This window comes from Ovis aries, chromosome 20 (genome assembly GCF_016772045.2).
Source record: "Ovis aries strain OAR_USU_Benz2616 breed Rambouillet chromosome 20, ARS-UI_Ramb_v3.0, whole genome shotgun sequence".
In the NCBI taxonomy this organism is placed as follows: domain Eukaryota; kingdom Metazoa; phylum Chordata; class Mammalia; order Artiodactyla; family Bovidae; genus Ovis; species Ovis aries.
The window spans coordinates 21,912,942-21,937,539 of NC_056073.1; the positions used below are offsets into that span (position 1 = coordinate 21,912,942).

A 24,598-nucleotide genomic window follows, 5' to 3' on the forward strand; every position below is an offset into this window, starting at 1 on the left:
CTGTGCTCACTTCCGGGCTTCCTCTGCTTTGGATGGTTTGGGCGCGAAATGCTCTGAGCACAGCTCCTGAAAGGGTTCAAGGATCAGTTTTTGGTGAGTAATGAAAGCGCTTCGCCCGCCGGTGGCTCCAGTTTGGGGGATAAGTTTTGCGGCCAACACGTTTGTGGCAAACTTGGCGGCTTGTGTTTGAGGAGTTTCAAGTGGTTTTCCAAAAGGAGAGTGGGAGATCAGAACAGGTTTGCCTTTCGCAGCCGGGGATAAACAAAGTACTGTATGATTCGCAAAGAAGGAGTGAAGCCACGCATGTTTCCTCCCTCCCTTCCCCGAATCATCCTCATCTTCGTCCTGCTTCCTTACTCTTTCCCGCAGTCAGTCGTGGAGCGAAGTGCAGCGTTAGTGATAAGTGCCTTTGAGCCTTAAGGAAACTGCGGTTGGCAGCGTCGCTACCCCGAGGCATCAGTTGCAAAAAGTAAACATTGCGTGTTTGTAAGTTTTGGCAGACGTCGTGTTCACCTATTCTACCCACATAGAGATTTAGATTGGTGGTTTCCACGAGTTTCAGCAAGCTGACAAAGAAAACCAAGACAACCTAGAATGCTTCCCTGTTTCCTACAGGGTAAAGAATACATTCTTTACTGCAGTATGTAGTCTGGCCGCAAACTACAGTTCGAGTCTTTCTTCTGTCCGTTGCGTCTGCCCATGTCAAAGCCTCTCTGAATTTTCCCTGAACAGACTGACTTCTTTTAAGCTGTCCTGCCAATGGGCCTTTTTTCCTGTCAGATACTTTACTTCCCTTTCTTCTAGCTAAATATTTCAAAATGTAATTCATATACTACTTTTTTCTCTGAGTACCCTATATCTCCCCATGCACACACCAATTTGAGATATGCACTCGTCTAACATTTGTTGCAGTATGTATAATTGACTATACACGGAAACTGTTTTCATATCTGTCTCTGCCTACTACCACTTGTGGTTGTTATTTGGTCACTAAGTCCTGACCATCCGATTCTTTGATACCCCGTGGACTGCAGCATACCAGGCTCCCCTGTCCTTCACTGTCTCCTGGAGTTTGCTCAAATTCATGTCTGTTGAGTCAGTGATGCTATCCAGCCGTCTCATCCTCTGCCTCCTCCTTCTTCTTTTGCCTTCAGTCTTGCCCTGCATCAGGGTCTTTTCCAGTGAATCAGCTCTTCACATCAGGTGGCCAAAGTACTGAAGCTTTAGCTTCAGCATCAGTCCTTTCAATGAATATTAGGGTTGATTTTCTTTAGCATTGACTGGTTTGATCTCCTTGCAGTTCAAGGGACTCTCAAAAGTCTTCTCCAACACCACAGTTCAAAAACATCAGTTCTTCAGTGCTCAACCTTTTTTATGGTCCAACTCTCACATCCATATGTGACTACTGGAAAAACCATAGCTTGACTGTACGGACCTTTGTCAGCAAAGTGATGTCTCTGCTTTTTAATAGGCTGTGTAGGTTTATCATAGCTTTTCTTCCAAGGAGCAAGCATCTTTTATTGTCGTGGCTGGAGATATCATCCTCAGTGATTTTGGAGCCCAAGAAAATAAACTCTATCACTGCTTCCATTTTTTTCCCCTCTGTTTGCCATAAAGTGATGGGACTGGAAGCCATGATCTTAGTTTTTTGTATGTTGAGTTTCAAACCAACTTTTTCAGTCTCCTCGTTTATCCTCATCAGGAAGCTCTTTAGTTTCTTTGCTGTATGGCTTATTGCTTCAAGTATGTATCAATGAAAATAGAGCTTTTCAGATGGTCTGTGATAAAGGACCAATTTTTTTTTGTTATTGTTGCTTTAATTTTTAATCAGTCACTACAACTGCTACTTTTGTAAAATACAATAAACAAATTACTAGTCAAATCCATGAAATGTACAAGGAAGAACCCCAGTGTAAGCCATAAATTTGGGGTGATATGATGTGTCACTGTAGGTTCATGGATTGTAGTAAGTGCTCTGCCCTGGTAAGGGATGTTGATAGTAGGGAAGGTGAGGTGGATATATTCAAATTTTATATTCAAATTCTGCTTAATTTCTCTAAAACTTACCTTAAGTCTCTTTTTAAATGAATTACCAGAAAAATTAAACTTAAAATAAAGCCAGTTATTTTTTGACCAGACCTAACATTCCTAAAATTGTTGTCAAGTTGCTATAAAAGTTTCTAAATGAATATTTTTAATTTCTGTACTTAAAAAGACTGTAGCACTGAATTACATGTTAGTGAATAAAGAATATCAAGAAAAATGATTAACAAAACCGAACTATAAATAAGTGCCAAATGAGAGAGACCATAAGAGCCCACAGACTTTCAGAGAGCAGTGAGGGGAAGTGGTTAGGAAGGTTTTCAGAAGCAGATGGCTCACAATCTGAGAGGAGGGTGGGCACAGACAGGAGAGTGAAGCTCAGGTGGAACTAGTGCATTATTCACAGTGTCTTCAGGAAATCAAGTCTAGCTGGAGAGGGAGACTCATTTGAGGAGTCGTGGGAGAGAAGTATGGAAAGCTTGGCAAGGCTAGATTGTTGAGGACTGCAAGTGTCATGGTAAAGAGTTTGGGTATTATGAGGTGGGTGTTATTTAAGGGTTTTTATTTTTTAATTTTAAAAAAAATCACTTACTTTCTTCCTGAATTTAGAATTGGGATCAGCTGGTAGGGTTGATTGATGACTTTTCCATGCAGTATCAGCCGCAGCCTGTTGGCTCAGGTACATGCATGAGGCTGGCAAGTTGATACTAGCTATTGGTTGGAAATTCAGCTGGGGCTTTTGGCTAGGTCCTCAGTTCCTCTCCATGTTGACTTTGGTCATAGAGTGTTAGCTGGGTTTCAAGAGCAAATATTCCAAGCAAGGGGTAGTGGTAGCTACTAATCTGTTCATGTTTGGCCAGAAATCTGGTACAGAATCATTTGCACCATATTCTACCACTTAAACTGCTGCAGGGTCTACGAGATTTAAGACAAGGGGACATAGACTACACCTCTCAACAACAGGAGTGAGAAGGAATTTGTACCATTTTTAGTCTCCTGAATGGAATGAGGAGTAAATCTTAGCCCTCAATGGTTTCTTCACCTGGATGCTTTTCTCCAGTGAACAGCCTGAACTGTACATGGCAGCCCTTCCAGGAGAGGTCCACAAGCGCAGCTCGCATATGGATTGGTTTCTAAGTAGGGGAAGTAAAGGGCATGAGTGTTCAGTTAAGAGAATTAGACATTTCAAGAATGAAGCAGAGGAGACTGGTATAGTATAAGGTACCACATTGTTCAGGAGCATAGTAAAGTGTATTTTAGCTTCCACTGTGTTTTGTGAATGTGAGAGTTGGACTGTAAAGAAGGCTGAGCGATAAAGTGTTGATGCTTTTGAACTGTGGTGTTGGAGAAGACTCTTGAGAGTCCCTTGGACTGCAGGGAGATCAAACCAGTCAATCCTAAAGGAACTCAATCCTGAATATTCATTGGAGAGACTGATGCTGAGTCTGAAGCTCTAATACTTTGGTCACTTAATGCAAAGAGCTGACTCACTGTATAAGATCTGATACTGGGAAAGATTGAAGGCAGGAGGAGAAGGTCACAACAGAGGACTAGATGCTTGGATGGCATCACCGACTCAATGGACGTGAGTTTCATAAAGCTCTGGGAGATGGTGAAGGACAGGGAAGCCTGGCGTTCTGCAGTCCATCGGGATCCCAAAGAGTCGGACACGACTGAACAACTGTATTTTGTAACTGATTTGACGTGTAATCCCTAAGTATAGCTAATGATCTTTCAGTTTATTCTTTCCGACCATTTTTGGGGTGGGGGGAAAGCTTGAACTTTTCCTTTTAAAATTTGAGGGAATAGATTTATTCAGAGTACCTTCTTTGTCTGTCTCTAAATCTGCATATATAACTGTATTAATGTAATTAACTTTGAATTTTTAGAAAAGAAATGGTGACTGATTTATCTATATATCTAATTGTGTGTGTGTGTAATGTACATACCACACATATTTAGGAGGATATGTGTGTGCATGTCAACATACTGTACCTGACTTTAAACTGCTCCTTATGGTCTAATGCAGAAATGAATATTTTATTCCTCTGTTTCTTTTAGCAGAGATGAGTTTGATGTGAAGAATCTTTGTTATAATTCTTGCAACCTAGCAAGAATTATAGCCTAAATCCTTAAGAGGGAATTTACCACATAAATTTCTACAGTGTAGACTCATGGTATAATCCTAAAAGTTATTTCCTCCCATCTTTGGCATAAATCTGTCTGTGCGTGTGCTAAGTCACATAGAATGATGAATCCACCTGAATGTTACTCTGAGTTGACATTATCTGTAACCAGAAAAAAACAATTCAGCACTTTATATTTCCCTTTTCTTGGGTTTAAGCATGGAGATAATATTACTATATGGGGGAGTATAAAGTAAGAAATGTGAAAGTGGTTTTATATGACTTTTTAAGGCCATACAAATGGCAGAAATTTTTTAATGAAGTTGAATTAGACATCTTTATTGATAACCAGCATTATTTATTTTTAAATATGTTTAAATGCTTTAAAAACACAGAATACTGTCCCAAAACTTTCATTCTGGTTTTTTAAAGGCAAACTTGGAACATTTATAGGTAGTCCTTTTAACAAAATATTTGTAATAAAACAAGTCTTAAGCATTTTTCTGTGTCCTTTTCATCTTTACAGATGTGAAAAACTGTTACAATTGTTCTGTTTAAATCAAGATGTCTAGCAAAGCAAATGCTTCCAAGAAAAAATCTCAACAGTTAAAAAGAAATCCAAAAAGAAAAATTGATGATGAAAAAGCAGAATTACCAGAGAAAAAGGTAATCATTCAGGACTTATTCAAAGATTTTATCATTCAGGACTCTGGTAAAAATATCTGTTCTGTATAAAGGAGTATGTGAAGACTAAAGGTCAGCTTTACTACAAATTATAGTAATTTATATTCCATATATATGGTTATGTGGGAGCTGCTGCAACATGATTTAAAAACTTTCAGATAAAGATTTTTTTATTCTTTTCCAAAATATTAATCAGAGAATTCTTTGGGAAAGATGCTATGGGACATTGCTAAGGTGTTCAAATGGGAATACTGGTAATAAAGTATAATAAAGTGAATATGGCATTCATATATTAAAAGACAAGAGAATCCGTCAGTTGATGGAAGAGATTTTTATTAACATCGAGAAAAATTAGTTGGAGAGGAATTAGCTTCTTCCTGCCATAACTTTGTGCCTCTCTTATAAAAAGAATAATCAGCATGTTTTTCTCTGTATTAGGTAATGCCTATATTTTTTGTTTTGCAGGAAAAGTATTTAACACTATTTCACAGGCAAAATAAGTAATGATTTCTTTAAAACATTCTTTAGCACCATATGAAATTCTTTTATACATTATCACCATTGTTCAGGAGTTGCTTTATTATATCCTCCACTTGTGATAAATACACACCTTTTGCTGTAGAAGTAGCAATATACTTTTTTTTCATCTTTCCAGAAGGTATATGAATTCACTCCAATATACATGACAAGTCTATCGCAAAAGCAGTATCTTTTTATTAAGTGCTTAATTGTATGTGCATGTTTGTGTGTTTTTCTCTCTAGGTTAGAAACACAGTGAAAAAAAATAAAAATCATCCGAAACATCTGTCTTCTGAAGGTATTTCTTTTCTATGTTTAGTTTCACCATATCTTTCTCAAGCTATATCTATTTATGAAAAAGTTCTCAGCATCTTGTTTATGAATTTTGCATAAGCAAAACATAGTAATAAATGGAAGCATTCTCATTTTTGCAAGAATATGTAGTGCTGGTTAGTCAGATACCTAGGTCAGCTAAAATTTTACTTACCACCACCAGCAAAATACTGTGTGGGTTTCTAAACTGAAAGGAACTAGAGAAATTCAAAGTATACAACAGTCTGACTTATTCTGATTTGTGATATAGAGACACGCCTGCTGTTTTCTCTTTGAGACAAATACCGTGTTCTGCTACCACTGTTTAGATTAAATTGGAGCTAAGTTTGTCTAGAGTAAATTAGTTTGGAGTGATCATCTTTACTTAAATATCACTTCATCATGGAAGAATTTTCTACCTCCTCACCCAGAAACAGGTTAGGTCCTCTGGTTTTATACTTACATAATGAACAGTGCTTTTTCCTTTGTAATGCTCTGCATACCTGTAACTATAATTATTTAATCTCCCTTCTCTCCAAATGAATTTTCGTGTAAGCCAATAGTGTATATCCTTTGTTTATTTATTATAAACAGAACAATGTCGGTAACCTACCAGACGCTCAATATCCATTTTTGGTTTGGTTTATTGCCTTACTTCCAGTTGCCACCCAACATATGGCAAAAAGCATTTTCCTAGTCTTCTCAATAAGTCCGTTAGTTCAGGTCATTTCTGAGAACCAGACTTTTATGCTGAATCCTAATAATTGGTTCTTCATTTAAAATTGTCTTGTGTTTCTGTCTGCAATATCAGCTAATGGTATTTAAGTTAACACAATAACAACATATTCAACACCTGGCATTTTATGACTGTGCAATAAAAAAAGAAATTAAACAGCTAATACAGCTTTATAGTATCGTGGTTCTCAGAATTCCATTGGCTCTTGTTAGATAAACTTGTCCTTGAATTTATAAATAAAAATATACACATTTCTAGATTAACCACAGTCTCTTCTTTGACCAGTGACAAGACAAACAAAGCATACTACTCTAAAACAGGTAAAGATAGCATCCAACAAGAGAAAAACCTGGCAACCTCTTTCGAAGAGTAGCAGAGAACATTTGCAAAATATGATGGAATCTGTAGCAATGTGAGTGTGAAATATTTTACATTTCACTGTTTTCATTTCTACTTATGTTTCCTACAAACAGTATCCTTTTAAATATTCTTGTCTATTTTATGGTGATATGGTGTTTTTCTCTTTCGCAAGGTTTTTTTAATGTCTTTTGATGGCCTACGCCTTCAATTAAAAAAAGCCTTTATTAATATCAGAAACTTGGAATTTTATTGCTGAAATTAAAATGAAATTTACATGGCCTAATCTGCTCTCTGTAAACTTAAAACTTTTTTCTGTCAAGAGGGATACTTTAGGAAGAAATTTGCTCAAATTGATACTTTATATGGAAGCAGTGCTAACAGGAATACAGAGATAGGACTCGGCCATCAAGGCACTGAAATCCATGAGAAGAGGCATATAAATTAGTTACAATGATATAATGTGATAAAAAGAACTTAGATCATTCAGTTCATTTCAGTCGCTCAGTCGTGTATGACTTTTGCAACCCCATGAACCGCAGCATGCCAGGCCTCCCTATCCATCACCAGCTCCCCAAGTTCACCCAAACCCAAGTCCATCGAGTTGGTGATGCCATCCAACCATCTAATCCTCTGTCGTCCCCTTCTCCTCCTGCTCTCAATCTTTTCCAGCATCAGGATCTTTTCAAATGAGTCAGCTGTTCGCAGCAGGTGGTCAAAGTATTGGAGTTTTAGCTTCAGCATCAGTCTTTCCAATGAACACCCAGGACTGATCTCCTTTAGGATGGACTGGTTGGATCTCTTTGCAGTCCAAGGGACTCTGAAGAGGCTTCTCCAATGCCACAGTTCAAAAGCATCAATTCTTCGGTGCTCAGCTTTCTTTATAGTCCAACTCTCAAATCCATACATGATCACTGGAAAACCATAGCCTTGACTAAATGGACCTTTGTTGGCAAAGTAATGTCTCTGCTTTTGAATATACTATCTAGGTTGGTCATAACTTTCCTTCCAAGGAATAAGCATCCTTTAATTTCATGGCTGCAATCACCACCTGCAATGATTTTAGAGCCCAAAAAAGTAAAGTCAGCCACTGTTTCCCAACTATTTGCCATGAAGTGATGGGACTGGATGCCATGATCGTAGTTTACTGAATGTTGAGCTTTGAGCCACCTTTTCCCTCTCCTCTTTCATTTTCATCAAGAGGTTCTTTAGTTCTTCACTTTCTGCCATAAGGGTTGTATCATCTGTATATCTGAGGTTATTAATATTTCTCCCAGCAATCTTGATTCCAGCTTGTGCTTCATCCAGCCCAGCGTTTCTTATGATGTACTCTGCATATAAGTTAAATAAGCAGGGTGACAATATAAAGCCTTGATGTACTCCTCCTATTTGGAACCAGTCTGTTGTTCCATGTCCAGTTCTAACTGTTGCTTCCCGACCTGCATACAGATTTTTCAAGAGGCAGGTCAGGTGGTCTGGTATTCCCATCTCTTTCAGAATTTTCCACAGTTTATTGTGATCCACACAGTCAAAGGCTTTGGCATAGTCAATAAAGCAGGAATAGATGTTTTTCTGGAACTCTCTTGCTTTTTCAATGATCCGGTGGATGTTGGTGATTTGATCTCTGGTTCCTCTGCCTTTTGTAAAACCAGCTTGAACATCAGGAAGTTCACGGTTCACATATTGCTGAAGCCTGGCTTGGAGAATTTTGAGCATTACTTTACTCACATGTGAGATGAGTGCAATTGTGCGGTAGCTTGAGCATTCTTTGGCATTGCCTTTCTTTGGGATTGGAATGAAAGCTGATTTTTCCAGTCCTGTGACCACTGCTGAGTTTTCCAAATTTGCTGACATACTGAGTGCAGCACTTTCACAGCATCATCTTTCAGGATTTAAAATAGCTCAACTGGAATTCCATCACCTCCACTAGCTTTGTTCGTAGTGATGCTTCCTAAGGCCCACTTGACTTCGCATTCCAGGATTTCTGGCTCTAGGCGAGTGATCACACCATTGTGGTTATCTGAGTTGTGAAGATCTTTTTTGTATAATTCTTCTGTGTATTCTTGCCATCTCTTCTTAGTATCTTCTGTTTCTGTTAGGTCCCTACCATTTCTGTCCTTTATTGTGCCCATCTTTGCGTGAAATGTTTCCGTGGTGTCTCTAATTTTCTTGAAGAGATCTCCAGTCTTTCCCATTCTATTATTTTCCTCTATTTCTTTGCATTGATCACTTGAGGAAAGCTTTCTTATCTTTCCTTGCTATTCTTTAGAACTCTGCATTCAAATGGGTATATCTTTCCTCCTCTGCTTTTTGCTTCCCTTCTTTTCACAGCTATTTGTAAGCCCTCCTCAGACAGCCATTTTGCTTTTTTGCATTTCTTTTCCATGGGGATGGTCTTGATTCCTGTCTCCTGTACAATGTCATGAACCTCCATCAATAGTTCATCAGGCACTCTATCAGATCTAGTCCCTTAAATTTATTTCTCACTTCCACTGTATAATCATAAGGGATTTTATTTAGGTCATACCTGAATAGTCTAGTGGTTTTCTCCACTTTCCTCAATTTCAGTCTGGTTATGAATTCATGATCCGAGCCACAGTCAGCTCCTGGTCTTGTTTTTGCTGACTGTATAGAGCTTCTCCATCTTTGGCTGCAAAGAATATAATCAGTCTGATTTCAGTGTTGACCATCTGGTGATGTCCGTGTGTAGTGTCTTCTCTTCTGCTGTTGGAAGAGGGTATTTGCTATGACCAGTGCGTTCTCTTGGCAGAACTCTATTAGCCTTTACCCTGCTTCATTCTGTACTCCCAGGCCAAATATGCCTGTTACTCCAGGTGTATCTTGACTTCCTACTTTTGCATTCCAGGCCCCTATAATGAAAAGGACATCTTTTGGGGGTGTTAGTTCTAGGTCTTGTAGGTCTTCATAGAACCATTCAGCTTCAGCTTCTTCAATGTCACCAGTCAGGGCATAGACTTGGATTACCGTGATATTGAATGTTTGCCTTGGAAATGAACAGAGATCATTCTGTCACTTTTGAGATTGCATCCAAGTACTGCATTTCGGACTCTTTCATTGACGATGATGGCTACTCCATTTCTTCTAAGGGATTCCTGCCCAATAGTAGATATAATGGTCATTTGAGTTAAATTCATCCATTCCAGTCCATCTTAGTTCACTTAGATTATTCCTCTGTTTTAAATGTCCTTGACATAAAATAAAGTGATTGATTCTGCCTGGTTAGTAAGAAGGGGCACTTGAAAGAAATTAGAAAAAATAAACAGATTAAATATAATGTAATGTTTGAAACTAATACATATTCAATCCCAATATTTATTCAATCCCTATTTTTTCTTTTCTAGATCAGTTCTGAGTGACAGTATTAGAGAAAATAAACAAATTCAATATCATCTGAATTTCCTAAAGAAAAGGTAATATAGTTACACAATTAAAAAAACAGTTGAAACACAGTTGGTAAAAATCCAGTCTGTTCTTGTGCTACCAGAACAGATATTTATGGAATATAGAACTTTTTTATTTGGGGTTTTCATTCTTTTGTTGTTGTCATTTTTTTTGTTTGTTTGTTTTGTCTTGTTGTTGACGTTTTAAGAAGATGAATGGTTTGGGAATATGTATTCTACCCTAAACTGATGCTGCATGGAATTCTGAAGTAAGTAAATTTAAGAGAATTTCTAAAGAATCTGAAAATCGGAACTACTTTGAAAGTTCAGTTTTCTGTGTTGAGGTTTGAAAAAAAATTTTTTCAACTCTAACTCCTTTCAACTTCATTTTGACCAATTGCAAGTTAACAGTTCACCACTCTCATTTGATACTTAACCCTATTGCCCTGTTTTCTCTTCACTTCATATTATATAACCTTATTTGTAACAAGTATAATTTTCCAGGATACTATTGCTATTTATTTCTGGCAGGTCTCAGGTGGAGGTTTCTTTTCAAGTATTTTTTGTTGTGTTTTGTTTAAGTAATTCTATTTTATTTATTTACATAAATAAATTTGCTGTACTGGGTCTTCGGTGCTGTATTGTCTTTTCTCTAGCTGTGGCACGCAGGGGCTACTCTCTAGCTGCAGGACATGGGCTTCTCATTGTGGTGGCTTCTCTTGCTGCAGAGCTCAAGCTCTAAGGCACCCAGGCTTTGGTAGTTGCAGCTCCCAGGCTGTAGAGCACATTCTCAATAGTTGTGGCACAGGAGCTGAGTTGCTCTGAAACGTGGGATCTTCCCCATCAGGGTCAAACCTGCATCTCCAGCATTGTCAGGCAGATTCTTTACCACTGAGGCACCAGGGAAGCCCCCAAGTGTTCTTTAAAGTCACCACTGCCAATAATTTTCAGTGACTTCTTTTTTCCTACTATCTGCCCTAAGCTGCTGCTGTATGAAGTGTTTCCTCAGGTTTGCCTGGAAATGTTTGTGACCTAGTACTTTATTCTTGGGAAGCATGAGCACAAATACTGCTCTTTTAACTCATAATTCTCAATGATATTAATAGTAAGAAAATAGAAAGGGTAAAATAGGATGGAAAATAGGAAAAGGAGTACATCAAGGCTGTATACTGTCACCCTGCTTTTTTAACTTATATGAAGAGTACATCATGTGAAATGCTGGGCTGGAGGAAGCACAAGCTAGAATCAAGATTGCCGGGAGAAATATCAATAACCTCAGATATGCAGATGACACCACCCTTATGGCAGAAAGTGAAGAGGAACTAAAAAGCCTCTTGATGAAAGTGAATGTGTAGAGTGAAAAAGTTGGCTTAAAGCTCAACATTCAGAAAACGAAGATCGTGGCATCTGGTCCCATCATTTCATGGGAAATAGGTAGGGAAACAGTGGAAACAGTGTCAGACTTTATTTTTGGGGGCTCCAAAATCACTGCAGATGGTGACTGCAGCCATGAAATTAAAAGATACTTACTCCTTGGAAGAAAAGTTATGACCAACCTATATAGCATATTGAAAAGCAGAGACATTACTTTGCCAACAAAGGTCCATCTAGTCAAGGCTATGGTTTTTCCAGTGGTCGTGTATGGATGTGAGAGTTGGACTGTAAAGAAAGCTAAGTGCCGAAGAATTGATGCTTTTGAACTGTGGTGTTGGAGAAGACTCTTGAGAGTCCCTTGGACTGCAGGGAGATCCAACCAGTCCATTCTGAAGGAGATCAGCCCTGGGATTTCTTTGGAAGGAATGATGCTGATGCTTAAACTCCAGTACTTTGGCCACCTCATACGAAGAGTTGACTCACTGGAAAAGACTCTGATGCTGGGAGGGATTCGGGGCAGGAGGAGAAGGGGACAACAGAGGATGAGATGGCTGGATGGCATCACCGACTCAATGGACGTGAGTCTGAGTGAACTCCGGGAGTTGGTGATGGACAGGGAGGCCTGGCGTGTTGCAATTCATGGGGTCGCAGGGAGTTGGACATGACTGAGCGACTGAACTGAACTGAAGATAGGATGGAGTGGATGGGTGTGAGAGTTTATGGAGACAGGTTGAAGAGATTAAAGAAAGACAACTAGTAGTGAACTTATAAACTGTTTACAGGAATGGCAACCTGTTAGTAAAGAAGGAATGACTAAAAATTTAATAGATAAACTAATACATAATAAAAGTGTAGCAAAAATAAATAAAATTTAGCTATATATGATCTTTTTAATATGGGGCAGGTAGCCATGTTTGGTGTGTATGAATGAGAATATTTTAGTATGTAATAACTCTTCTTCACAGCGATCACACTGCTTCATCAGAAAAGATTAAATTCTGTTCAACAGATAACCTGTTTTTTCACAATACAGCAGCCATGGAGAGACATTTCAAAGACTACTTATTGTCTCCTCATTTTTGCTTTCACAGCTCTCTTTTTTTAGTTCCCAAAGTAGCAATACTCAGGATACTTTCCCTTCTACTGATGTGACAGAATGTAGCCTTAGCAAATTGATTCTAATTAGAATCTGAACAAATTTTCCTCTAGCACCATTTCTGTGGCCTTCCCTGGTAGCTCAGCTGGCAAAGAATCCACCTGTAATGCAGGAGACCCCAGTTCGATCCCTGGGTTGGGAAGATCCCCTGGAGGAGGGTATGACAGCCCACTCCAGTATTCTTGCCTGGAGAATCTCCATGGACAGAGGAGCCTGGCGGGGGCTACAGTCCACAAGGTCACAAAGAGTCGGATACAACTGAGCAACTAGGCACAGCACAGCATGTCTCCAAATATAGTTGGAACACTTGTGCTTAGAGATACTTTGTGAATAAAAGTGATAGAGAATTATGTTTCCTGGTATATTAACATATTAAAATCCTACAGTAAATAAATCTGTTTCATTTTGTTTAACCTGGTGGTAGAGGTTTAGTCATGTCCAGCTCTTGAGACCCTATACACTATAGCCCACCAGGCTTCTCTGTCTATGGGATTTCCAGACAAGAATACTAGAGTGGGTTGCCATTTCCTTCTCCAGAGGATCTTCCCAACCCAGCATCTTCCAAGTTAGTGTTTACCACAGAAACTCTTTATTGTATAATTAGTCTCGTCTTTGCTTCTGTCTTCATGTTGTCTTCATTCTTTTAGACAAGTTGTCCTCAGTAGATTAGAACTGTATATATAGATAGCTTCCTGTTTAGAAAGAGGCAAAAGAAAGCTCTTAGCCTCTTAGCTTCAGTTAGAATATTCTGGGTGATTGATTCTGATTGGTTTGGGTGATTTGCCTCTTGTTGTACTGATTTTGTGGCAAGAGCTGTTATGATTGACATAGATGGAATCATATATGCTTTTCCTTGTCATGAAACAATAGAGTTGCTAGTCAACAAAAATTAACCACTACACTTTCTAGAGGAACATATTTTGGGGAATTCTGATTTATAGATATACAATGTCGTAAATGTGCTTAGATGTTGTTGACATAGTATTATGATAGGTATATTGTAACATGATAAACACTGGTTATATTTTTAGTTTAGTAAGATTTTGTAGAATAACCTACAAATTTAGAACATTTGGAATGGTGAATGACCTTTCTGCAGAACAGGTTTGATAAAGTTTTAGAAAAAAACTGTTTATAAAGGGAATCTTTATTTTACTTAAACCAAAAATTCAGACAGGTTTTGTGCTTATGGGCTAATGATGATTTGGGGGATAGCTGAAGTTTATCCTGACAGTTTAATGAAAAGTATGATTGGTAGAGTTTAAACAACCTACTTTTTTCTTTATAAAAATTAATATTTTGAGTATGATCCCGGGAAGACAAATCTTGGGCTCCACTGTTCTTCTAATTGCCTGCAAATCTCAAGTAGTAGGATTTTTTAGGATCCAGACACACTGCTATTAGACAGAAGGAACCAAATTTAGATTTTGCTTCTTGATTTCTTCCTCATGGAACTCAAGAATCAAACCTGGGAAAGCTGTATTGCTGTCTACTGGAAGTGAGGTTAGTCATAAGATTTGAAGGGGATTTTTTTTTAAGTTAGGAAAAAATCATTAACTTAGAGTAACTGATACAGGCATTCTCTATTATTGGTCACATTCTGTGAAACAACCGAGATTTAAAGTTCAGAGTCATAGTTAAGACTAACAGAATAGTGTTTCACCTCTTACCAGAAATTCACATTAAATGATAGACTTATGTACTGTAGTAGTCCAAGAAACACATTCAGAAGATACAAGGAAATTTTTAGTTTATTTTAAACTGTGTATAAATAGTCAATCGTTAAATGTGTAAAAGAGAAACTTTTCCTTTTATAAAGCAACCTAGATACCCCATGATTTGTGGTAAATCTTAATCAATCGAAAGACTTAATGAGGACTTGTCAGGGCTTTTGGTCAGGGGGAGGCTTAGTGCTAAGATTAGCTGCTGTTAATAAAAGAATATTTCAGCCTTTAGAAATATGAGGGAAAGAAAAAGGGGACTACAGTATTTCAAATCAAAAACAATACTAGTGGTACTCAAAAATAAGCAGTTATGTTGTTATTCTGTCCCAAAGATTGCTGCAACTGTGTGAAACCCTGAAAGTCCCTCCCAAAAAGCTGCAAGATTTATCTCATGTGTCAAGTCTACTGAAAACGGAAAGGGCACAGCACAGAGATAATGAGGAAGGTCTGGCATCATTGCAGGTATGAAGTTTGAAAAGGGAATTCATTATTAGGGGAAAGGGGAAGAGATTTAATTTAAAGTTTTTTGAATTATGTTATTTTTCTAATAACTAGTACTACATCTTGGGCAAGGTTTTTTATTAACTTTTTTTTTTTTTAATCAAAGCAAAACCTTTCAATTTTGGTCCTCTAAAGTTGACTATTTCTAATATATTTGTAATTAAGTAGCAGCCTTATTTTTTTTATCAGACTTTAAATATAATGAACTCTTATTTTTGATTAGCAAGTTATAGGAATTCATCACTAAATGCTGTAGAATTTCAAAACATTAGTTTTTCTGTCCTTCAGTGCTACTTTATTGACAAGAAGAACACAATCATCATCATCATTTTTATAATCATTATAGATAACTTGTAACAAGAGCCTTCTATGTTTTTCTAGTCACTGTTGTAAGCACTTTATAGTTATAGCCCTTAATGACTTACAGAGGCTTGTGCTATATTTCATGTTTTACAAATGTGAGAAAGAGAAATATTGGCATTTTTAGCTGAACCTTAGACAAACTGCTCACAGTTGTGATGCAGTCCTATTAGTCCAACTTTAGGGCATGTGATTTTTTATCTTTATCCTGTGGAAGGTAGTGAGAGATAATATTTGCTGTTAGGATAAACAACAGGCTTTTCATTAGTGGATACTTCAGCAGTTAAGAAAATCAATCTTAAGGGGCTTATTATATAATTATTAAAACTAAAACAGATTGGACCGTATATACTTTTGCTGTTTTGAAGTAGTTTGTAGATCTGGTCTTTGTCTGCAGGTCAACTTTCTAAAGTAATAAGTCTGTTAATCTGTTACAGGGTGGTGGTAGTTTAAACAGGGGTTGCACCCCAGTGAGTCAGCATTCACAAATAGGTCATTCCAGCTTTTCCATGTGATTGAGAATAAAAATGGAAGAGTTTATTTGTAAGCAGCAGATCTACTTGTAGCTCTGTAAATTACAGGTTTATAAATTTGTAATTTATATATTGTAAATATATTGTAAACTTAATATATTTTGTAAATTTATATATATTGTAAATTTACGTTGCTGTTCAGTCACCAAGTCATGTCCGACTCTTAGAGACCTCATGGACTGTAGCACACCAGGCTTCCCTGTCCCTCACCATCTCCCAGAATTTCCCCGGTGATAACATCCAAGCATCTCATCCACTGTTACCTTCCTCTCCTTCTGCCTTCAGTCTTTCCCAGCACCACAGTCTTTTCCAGTGAGTCAGCTGTTTGCATCAGGCGACCAAATACTAGAACTTCAGTTTCAGCATCAGTCCTTCCAAAGAGTGTTCAGGGTTGATTTCCTTTAAGATTGACTGGTTTGATCTCCTTGGTTTCCAAGGGACTCTCAAGAGTCCACAGTTGAAAAGCTCTGCCTTCTTTATTGCCCACTTTCACATCCATACATGACTTCTGTAAATTTATAGAGTGGTGTTTTTAGTGGCTTTCTCACTTTCTTCATTGCGTGAGGTTATATTTAACTTTCATTACAGTGTAGCTTGGCAAGAGTATATTTTCAGTACTGTCACTAGCTCCCCTGCTTAATGAACAGTTGGGAAGCATAATATGGCTTTTTTTTTTTTCAGCTTTGTTTGAGATATAAGTAGCAAAGTGGTAAGATATCTAAAGTGTACATCATGGTGATTTAATGTATGTATACATTGTGAAAGGGTTTCCCCCCCGTCTTATTCATTAATGCATCTGTCACCTCACTCTTATTTTTTTTTCTTGGTAAGGACATTTAAGTTCTACTTTCAATTATATGACACAAATTTCAGTTATATAACAAGTTCTCCATGTTTTGTATTAGATCCTGTGACCTTGTTTGGCCTGGTAAATGGAGCTCTCAGACCTAGAGTTTTGGGTACTCAGGAATCAGCACCTTTCTTTAAGGGTCAGATGATAAACATCTTGCTCTTTATGAGTCGCATTGGTTTTCATTGCACAGTCTTTTTCATTTTTTTAACATCCTTTAGAAATGTAAAAATCATTCATAGCTCTTGAACCAATCAAAAACAGCCCATGAGCAGTTGCAGACCTCTGTAGGTACCCTTTCTAATGGTTTCTGGAAGCCATAATATATTTGTTAAGGAAGATTACTATAATTGACAGTAACAGTTCTGCTTTCAGTATTTGGAAAATGATGTTAAATGTAAATACCAACCATATTGCGCATCAGGATTTCAGAGTTATTACTTCATTACTTTCGTGTGGCTTCTGTATGGCTTCTTTACTTGTTCCCTGATCCCCAGAGGCCGCGCTGTCCTTTGCTGTTGCTAGGACTAGATTTGAAAGCAATGCAGTACTTAATACCATTTAAAAACCCAGAAGTTGGCTAACTCTATGTGTGGCCTGCAGTCAGTACACCCCTGGTATTCCCATATTTATTTCATTCATTTATTTTCTGTTTTGTTTCCTCTGAACGTTTTATGTTCTTTTTATGTGAGAAACTGCCACTCATTTTCTGTTATTATCTTTGCCCAAATGTTCAGCACTTATTCTTTTGGCAAGTGAAAATAGCACTCAGATATTCCTAAATTAGAGTTTCTCTGCTATTACATGCTGCTTAAGGAATGCTGCTATACCTGCTGCTGTGAATCCTTGGGTTCTGCTAAATTCACATAGGTCTTCCAGGATCTCTGATACCAGCAGCTTTGGTAAGTTTTTGAGGAAAGTTTCAAAAGGTTCATTTACATCTTTGTTCCACTGGTAAATCAATCTCTAGGGAGACTTTTTTGAAAGAAAAATGAAAATTACCAGTTTCTTCCAGAAGTGTTTCAATATGTAAGATGTTTTTAAAACTGTTTGGGTTTCACTTAATAGTATATTTAATTTAAAACATTAGCTTTCTCTTTCTGATGCAGGAAGAAACAGATAAAATGGTAGCGACTATAGAGTCAATGACTGGGGATATTCACAGCCTAAAGAACAAAGTTCGTGTTCTGACAAGTGAGGTAGAAGAAGAAGAAAAGAAGATAAAACAGGTAATTGTCCCCCACCAAAAAAAAAGTTATTACTAGAATCTGGATATAATTTTTCATTATTAGATTTTACCCAGACAGCTTTTGAGTATAATAAGAGAAATCAACTTTTTGAAACAGTCTAGCTTTACAAAATAATCTATAGCTTTCTTTTTCTACTTTAGATGTTTCATATAGATAGTGGGGTACTCTCTCTTCCTGAACTTTCTCAGAAGAGTCTCAGAGCACCCATCCTTCAGGTAAGTACTTACAATTTACCATATTGACTGTATCACCAGTTATAAATTTCATATAGGTAAAAAAAATTATATGCTACTTCTTCTTTTAAACAAATGAAACCTATGATATAAACTGTAAGGGAAAATTATTTTTCTCATATGATGGTATAGTTTGAACATCTCATGCTTGTCTTTTGCTGTATAACATTCCATTATATAGATGTGCCATAATGTAATTTGTGGAGATTTTGGAAATAAATAATTTTTCTAGTACAGGTAATGCTGTGTACACCTTTGTATATGCATTATTACACATTTGTATATTCATGGCTGTAGGATAGATTTCTGGGAGTAAATTCTGACAGTTGCTTTGTTTATGCTTCCAATAATTGCATGTAACTTTTCCTAAAATAGTATACTATGTCCTGTTTGTAGTAGGCTGCACACTGGTAACTTATCTTTTTTCAAGGGACCCCAATAGATACTGTAGTGTCACTGTTTACCCTGGTAGAAAGTCTGTATGTTTTCTCAAAAAGTAGCAAAAATTTTCCTATCTGAAATCTACGTAGTCTGAGGAATGGGAATGGGCAGAGAGGAAACAGAATAATATAGATTTAAAAGAAGACTGGCAATTAGTTGATAGATAATTGCAGTTGAGTGATTATATAAGATTATTATTTTATCATTCTCTCTAAATAACATATCAATACATATAATATTTTTCATAGTGAAAGGTTAAAAACTAATTACATGGGTAAAGTCAAAAGGTACACACTTCCAGTTACTTATAAATAAGTCATGGGGGTGTAATGTATAAGCTGGTGACTAGAGTTAATACTGTATTGTATATTTGGAAGTTGCTAAGAAAGTAGATCTGAAAGTTCTCATCACAAGGAAAAAAAAATTTGTATCATGTTTGGTGATAGATGTTAACTAAACTTACTGTGGTGATCATTTTGCAGTGTATACACATATCAAATCATTATGTTATATGCCTGAAGCTAATATAATGTTCATGTCAATTACATATCAATAAAAAATAAAATTTAAAAAATGAGTTATTCTCTCATGCCCACAGAGAGAAATTCTGACGCTAATTCCAAATCCGAACAGTCTTCTGAAGGACTTGGAAGTTCTCCATAATTCATACCAGATGAAGCACATGCTCACCTTCATTGAAGAAGTCTATAAAAGACTGGATGCCTCTTAAAGAGTTGGGTTTTTTTTTTTGTAGATTGTCCCATATTAATGTTTATGAATTGTAAAAATGTTAATCTATGTGATATTGCAGAGGCTGAGGCTTCTTCAGATATGCACTTTAACCTCTATAGGTCTACCGTTAGCATCTAATGTAGGCCTTAAAGACTGTTTTTATCAGTTCACAAGTCTAGGAACTCACATTTATGTTACTGTATCTCCAGTTATGTGCCCATAACCATAAAGTGAGAATAGCCACAATCTGATGGTTTATAATAGCTGATAGAGCTTGTTTATTGTTTAATGCAAAGCAAGTGTGATACTATGATTTAATGTATGTATATTGTTTATAGTGCCTAGCACATAAAAACATAAGTGTTTGCTCTCCTTATTGTTCTTTAGCTGATGACTTGCATTTTCTGTCTGGTCATGTGGAACTTGCAACATTCCCAATCGCCCTTGCTCTTTTACACAACACTCTAGACTGTATGCGGCATCATTATGATTAACCAGGTATCTTTAACTTTAAAGGCAGCATGAAAGTTTTGTTTCTTTTTTTAGGTTAGTGAATAGATGCTGAATATTTATTTTCTACTCTCATCAGAGCATACCTTTACTTCATAAAATTGTTAAAAAGAAACCCAAGCTCATTTATTCCCTTAAAACAAATGCCAAACAAAAAAAAACTTTTTTCTAAACCTTTCCTCATGATAATATGCATATTCATGTGAAGAAATTATCACTTAAATACATTAAAAATCATTTTTAACCAATCACAAGATATCGTGTGGGTTGTTTTTAAGTATTTGTGGAATAAAATAACTCATTTAATTACTTTTCTGTCTAACCTAGGATGTTTAGTCAGTTAATTTAGAAGGTGCACTAATTCTGGTAATGCCTCCAGACTGAGACCACCGGGAAGACAGGTTGGGTTAAACAAATTGGATTTAGTGCTCACTGTAGTCATTGGGAACCTTGGACAGCTCAACAAAAGGGTCAGAAGCAATATCCTCTTAGGAAATAATGGTCAAGAAGGACATTAATAGATTTTAAGGGAAGAAAGGTCTTCAAAAAAGGAAATCTGTAGCGCAGCATTTAAAGAGAACATGATTGTATATACTTTGGACTGTCTACTATGTGCTAGGAAAAGCAACTAAAAGAAAAAGATTTTACAAAATGTCTTAAAACTTCAAAAATCTGGGAAATTTATAATCTTGTGTTTCTTAGAATGCTAGGAGAGCCCCAGCTCACTGATTTCTGTCATTAGTCATGATGTTTATAATAGTTTTGGTGGGATGAAGGAGTTACTAAGTCTACTGTCCTGTCAGAATGTCTGTTTAACAGGTGACTGAAAGTCAACAAGAATTTCAGTTCACCATTGTTGCTAAGGGGTAGTTCTTTATCACACATAAACTGGCCATCAGTCAGTTCAGTTCAGTCACTCAGTCGTGTCCGACTCTTTGCGACCCCATGAATCATAGCACGCCAGGCCTCCCTGTCCATCACCATCTCCTGGAGTTCACGCAAACTCACGTCCATTGAGTCAGTGATGCCATCCAGCCATCTCATCCTCTGTCGTCCCCTTCTCCTCCTGCCCCCAATCCCTCCCAGCATCAGCGTCTTTTCCAGTGAGTCAACTCTTCGCATGAGGTGGCCAAAGTACTGGAGTTTCAGCTTCAGCATCATTCCTTCCAAAGAAATCCCAGGGCCGATCTTCAGAATGGACTGGTTGGATCTCCTTGCAGTCCAAGAGACTCTCAAGAGTCTTCTCCGACACCACAGTTCAGAAGCATCAATTCTTCGGCACTTAGCTTTCTTCACAGTCCAACTCTCACATCCATACATGACCACTGGAAAAACCATAGCCTTGACTAGATTACCCTCTTATAGCTTAGAAATGGAGAAGGAAATGGCAACTCACTCCAATATTCTTGCCTGTGGACAGAGGAACCTGGTGGGCTGCCGTCTATGGTATTGGACAGGGTTAACCTGCTGGACAGGATTACCCACTGAAGCAAGTTAGCATGCATGCATGCATTGGAGAAGTAAATAGCAACCCACTCCAGTATTCTCTGCTGGAGAATCCCAGGGATAGAGGAACGTGGTGGGCTGCTGTCTGTGGGGTCACAGAGGGCTGGACATGACTGAAGCGACTTAGCATGCATGCATGCATAGCTTAAAAAAGTACATGATCTAATTTTGAGATATCTGCAGTATCTCCTGGCAGGTAGGCAAAATATACAATATTTTCTTCAAAGGCTGAATTTTGGTGTGTACTCTTTGTGAAGAATTTAAGAGTTAGTAACAGACCCAAGTAAAATTAAAATTCAACTACACAAGGTCCCAGTAATGCAGATGGTCATCCTCTTGAAATATTCTTATCTGTCTAAATTCTCACATACAAAGGCCATGCCAACTATGATACACGTTCTCTTCAGTGATTGATGAGTACCAATGGAAGAAACTTTAAATTCTCAAAGGTAAATATTTTGGAGCAAAGGATATATGGTGTAAAAATATAGGCTGTGATAAAGATAGCATATCAAATAAAATGTAGAGAAAATATATTCAGTAAATGATCTTGAAGAAACTAGCTAAGTCCACTGGGGAGAGAGCTGGAGCATGGGTGCATATGTACTAAGTCACTTGAGTTGTGTCTGACTGTGCAACATATGGACTGTAGCCCATCAGACTCCTCTGTCAAAGGATTCTTCAGGCAAGAATACCAAAGTGGTTGCCTTGCCCTCCTTCAGGGAATCTTCTCGACCCAGGGATCTAACCCATGTCTCTTTACCTCTCCTGCATTGATGTGGGGTGCTAGGGATTCTTTACCACTAGCACCACCTGGAAAGCCCAGGGGGTAGAGGGGTGGTGGTGGTAAATATTCCTACTTTATGACAGAATAGATTCAAAGTAGATAAAATTAAATGAAAAAATAGAAACTAAAAAGAATTTATGAATGAATAACTGATGTTAGTGTGTCTAAACCCCTACAGACACACTCGTCTTGTAGTACTTTATTGCATTTTGCAGATACTGCATTTTTTACAAACGTTTGTGGCCATCCTGTATCGAGCAATATTGATGCCATTTTCCAAACAGTGTTATTTTTAAATTAAGGTGTCTACATTGTTTTTATATATATATAAATTTATTTATTTTAATTGGAGGTTAATTACTTTACAATATTGTATTGGTTTTGCCATACATCAACATGAATCTGCCACAGGTATACACATGTTCCCTATCCTGAACCCTCCTCCCTCCTCCCTCCCTATACCACCCCTCTGGGTCGTCCCAGTGCACCAGCCTCAAGCATCCTATATCCTACATTGAACCTGGACTGCCAATTTGTTTCATATACGATATTATACATGTTTCAATGCCATTCTCCCAAATCATCCCACCCTCTCCCTCTCCCACAGAGTCCAAAAGACTGTTCTGTACATCTGTGTCTCTTTTGCTGTCTTGGATACAGGGTTATCATTACCATCTTTCTAAATTCCATATATATGTGTTAGTATACTATATTGGTGTTTTTCTTTCTGGCTTACTTCAGTCTGTGTAATCGGCTCCAGTTTCATCCACCTTATTAGAACTGATTCAAATGTATTCTTTTTAATGGCTGAGTAATACTCCATTGTGTGTATGTACCACAGCTTTCTTATCCATTCATCTGCTGATGGACATCTATGTTGCTTCCATGTCCTGGCTATTATAAACAGTGCTGTGATGAACGTTGGGGTACATGTGTCTCTTTCAATTCTGGTTTCCTTGGTGTGTATGCCCAGAAGTGGGACTGCTGGGTCATAAGGCAGTTCTATTTCTAGTATTTTAAGGAATCTCCACACTGTTCTCCATAAGATATAATACTGTTGTACAATTAATAGACTTATTGTATAATGTAAATGGAACTTTTATACTCGCTGTAAAGTAAAAAAATTGGTGTGACTTTGTGGTGAGATTTGCTTTATTGTAGTGATCTGGAACTGAGCCTGCAGAATCTATGAGGTATGCCTGTATTATGCATATAAACAAAGATAAAACCATAAAGGAAAAAAATCAGTAGATCACTACCTAAGACTTTGAACTTTTTAAGATACAATTTTGAAAAAAATAAGCCAAAGGCACAACACAGACTGAAAAATATCTGCAACATCTATAAAACATAGTATTTTTATTCATAAAGCTGTAAAATCCAGTAACAGGTTAAATACCAATAGGAAAATGGGCAATTGTCAAAGGAAATAAGTAGTCAATAAGTATCAATACTTGGAAGATTTTTCAACCTTAAAAATCATGTAAATGCAAATGAAGACAAACTTTTTTAATTATTGGGCTGAAAAAGATTGAAAAGGACTGAAAAGGAAAGTTGCTGAACATACAGGAAAATGGGTACCTGGTAATGCTGCTGAAGGAAGGAGGGCAAATGATATCATTTGGCGGGGGCCAGGGAGAGTGCAACCTGTACAGATACGTTAACAGAAACACAGTTTACTATCAGTCATTTAAAGTCATTATTTTATATTAATTCATCCGTTCTCACAACTTTCAGTTGGGCATATGTTTAACAAACAGGTTTTGCCTGAATATGAGACACCTGCTCAGTGACCTAAAATTAAAGGATTTGCTTTCTTTTATTTGGTTGGATAGAATATCTTGGCATTGTTTACTGAAAATAAATACAGGTGCATCTGTCAAAATTAATACTTGAATCATTCAGATTGGCGTAGTTTCCAAACAGAAGTCTCCTAAATCCTCTCAGATTTCATTCACTGTCGAGAAATATTCAGCTTTAAGGAAGAAAGAAGGAAAGCAAAAACAGAGAAATTCATGTTTCCCGTGTGCACTTTATTCTTTCTAAAGCGACTGATATATTTTTCTGTCCTAACTAGTTTTCTTGTTAAGAGTTGCTGCGCTTTCTTTCTGACTAAATTCACTCTGCAGGACAGTCTCTGGGTCCATCCACATCTTTACAAATGACCCAATTTCGTTCCTTTTCGTGGCTGAGTGATAGTCCTTTGTATATATGTATGACATCTTCTTTACCCATTCTTCTGTTGATGGACATTTAGGTTGCTTCCATGTTCTGGCTATTGTAAATAGTAATGCAGTGAACTTTGGGGTGTGCTCTGTGGTGACCGAAATAGGAAGGAAATGCAAAAGAGAGGGGATATGTGTATACATATAGCTTATTGATTCAGTTTATCATGCAGGAAAAACTAATACAACATTGCAAAGCAACTATACCTCAATAAAAATTAATTTAAAACATCAAAAA

The 24,598-nt window shown here is 37.3% G+C and overlaps 1 protein-coding gene across 1 annotated transcript; it reads left to right on the forward strand.

The window, feature by feature from the left end:
* The first annotated feature begins 8 nt into the window (after positions 1-8).
* Positions 9-24,598, forward strand: CENPQ (centromere protein Q). Its single transcript, XM_004018876.6, has 9 exons — positions 9-93; positions 4,696-4,835; positions 5,616-5,670; positions 6,706-6,832; positions 10,140-10,208; positions 14,765-14,894; positions 17,786-17,905; positions 18,067-18,141; positions 19,199-24,598. Exons 2-9 carry the CDS (start codon positions 4,734-4,736, stop codon positions 19,328-19,330), a joined length of 810 nt encoding a protein of 269 aa, XP_004018925.2. The 5' UTR covers positions 9-93; positions 4,696-4,733; the 3' UTR covers positions 19,331-24,598.

Excerpts from the sequence above, each read along its gene's own strand:
- CENPQ (XM_004018876.6), top strand. The coding sequence starts at position 4,734 with ATGTCTAGCAAAGCAAATGCTTCCAAGAAAAAATCTCAACAGTTAAAA. Across the intron at positions 5,671-6,705 it reads GAAACATCTGTCTTCTGAAG|TGACAAGACAAACAAAGCAT; the intron begins GTATTTCTTTTC and ends TTCTTTGACCAG. Across the intron at positions 18,142-19,198 it reads TCAGAGCACCCATCCTTCAG|AGAGAAATTCTGACGCTAAT; the intron begins GTAAGTACTTAC and ends TCATGCCCACAG.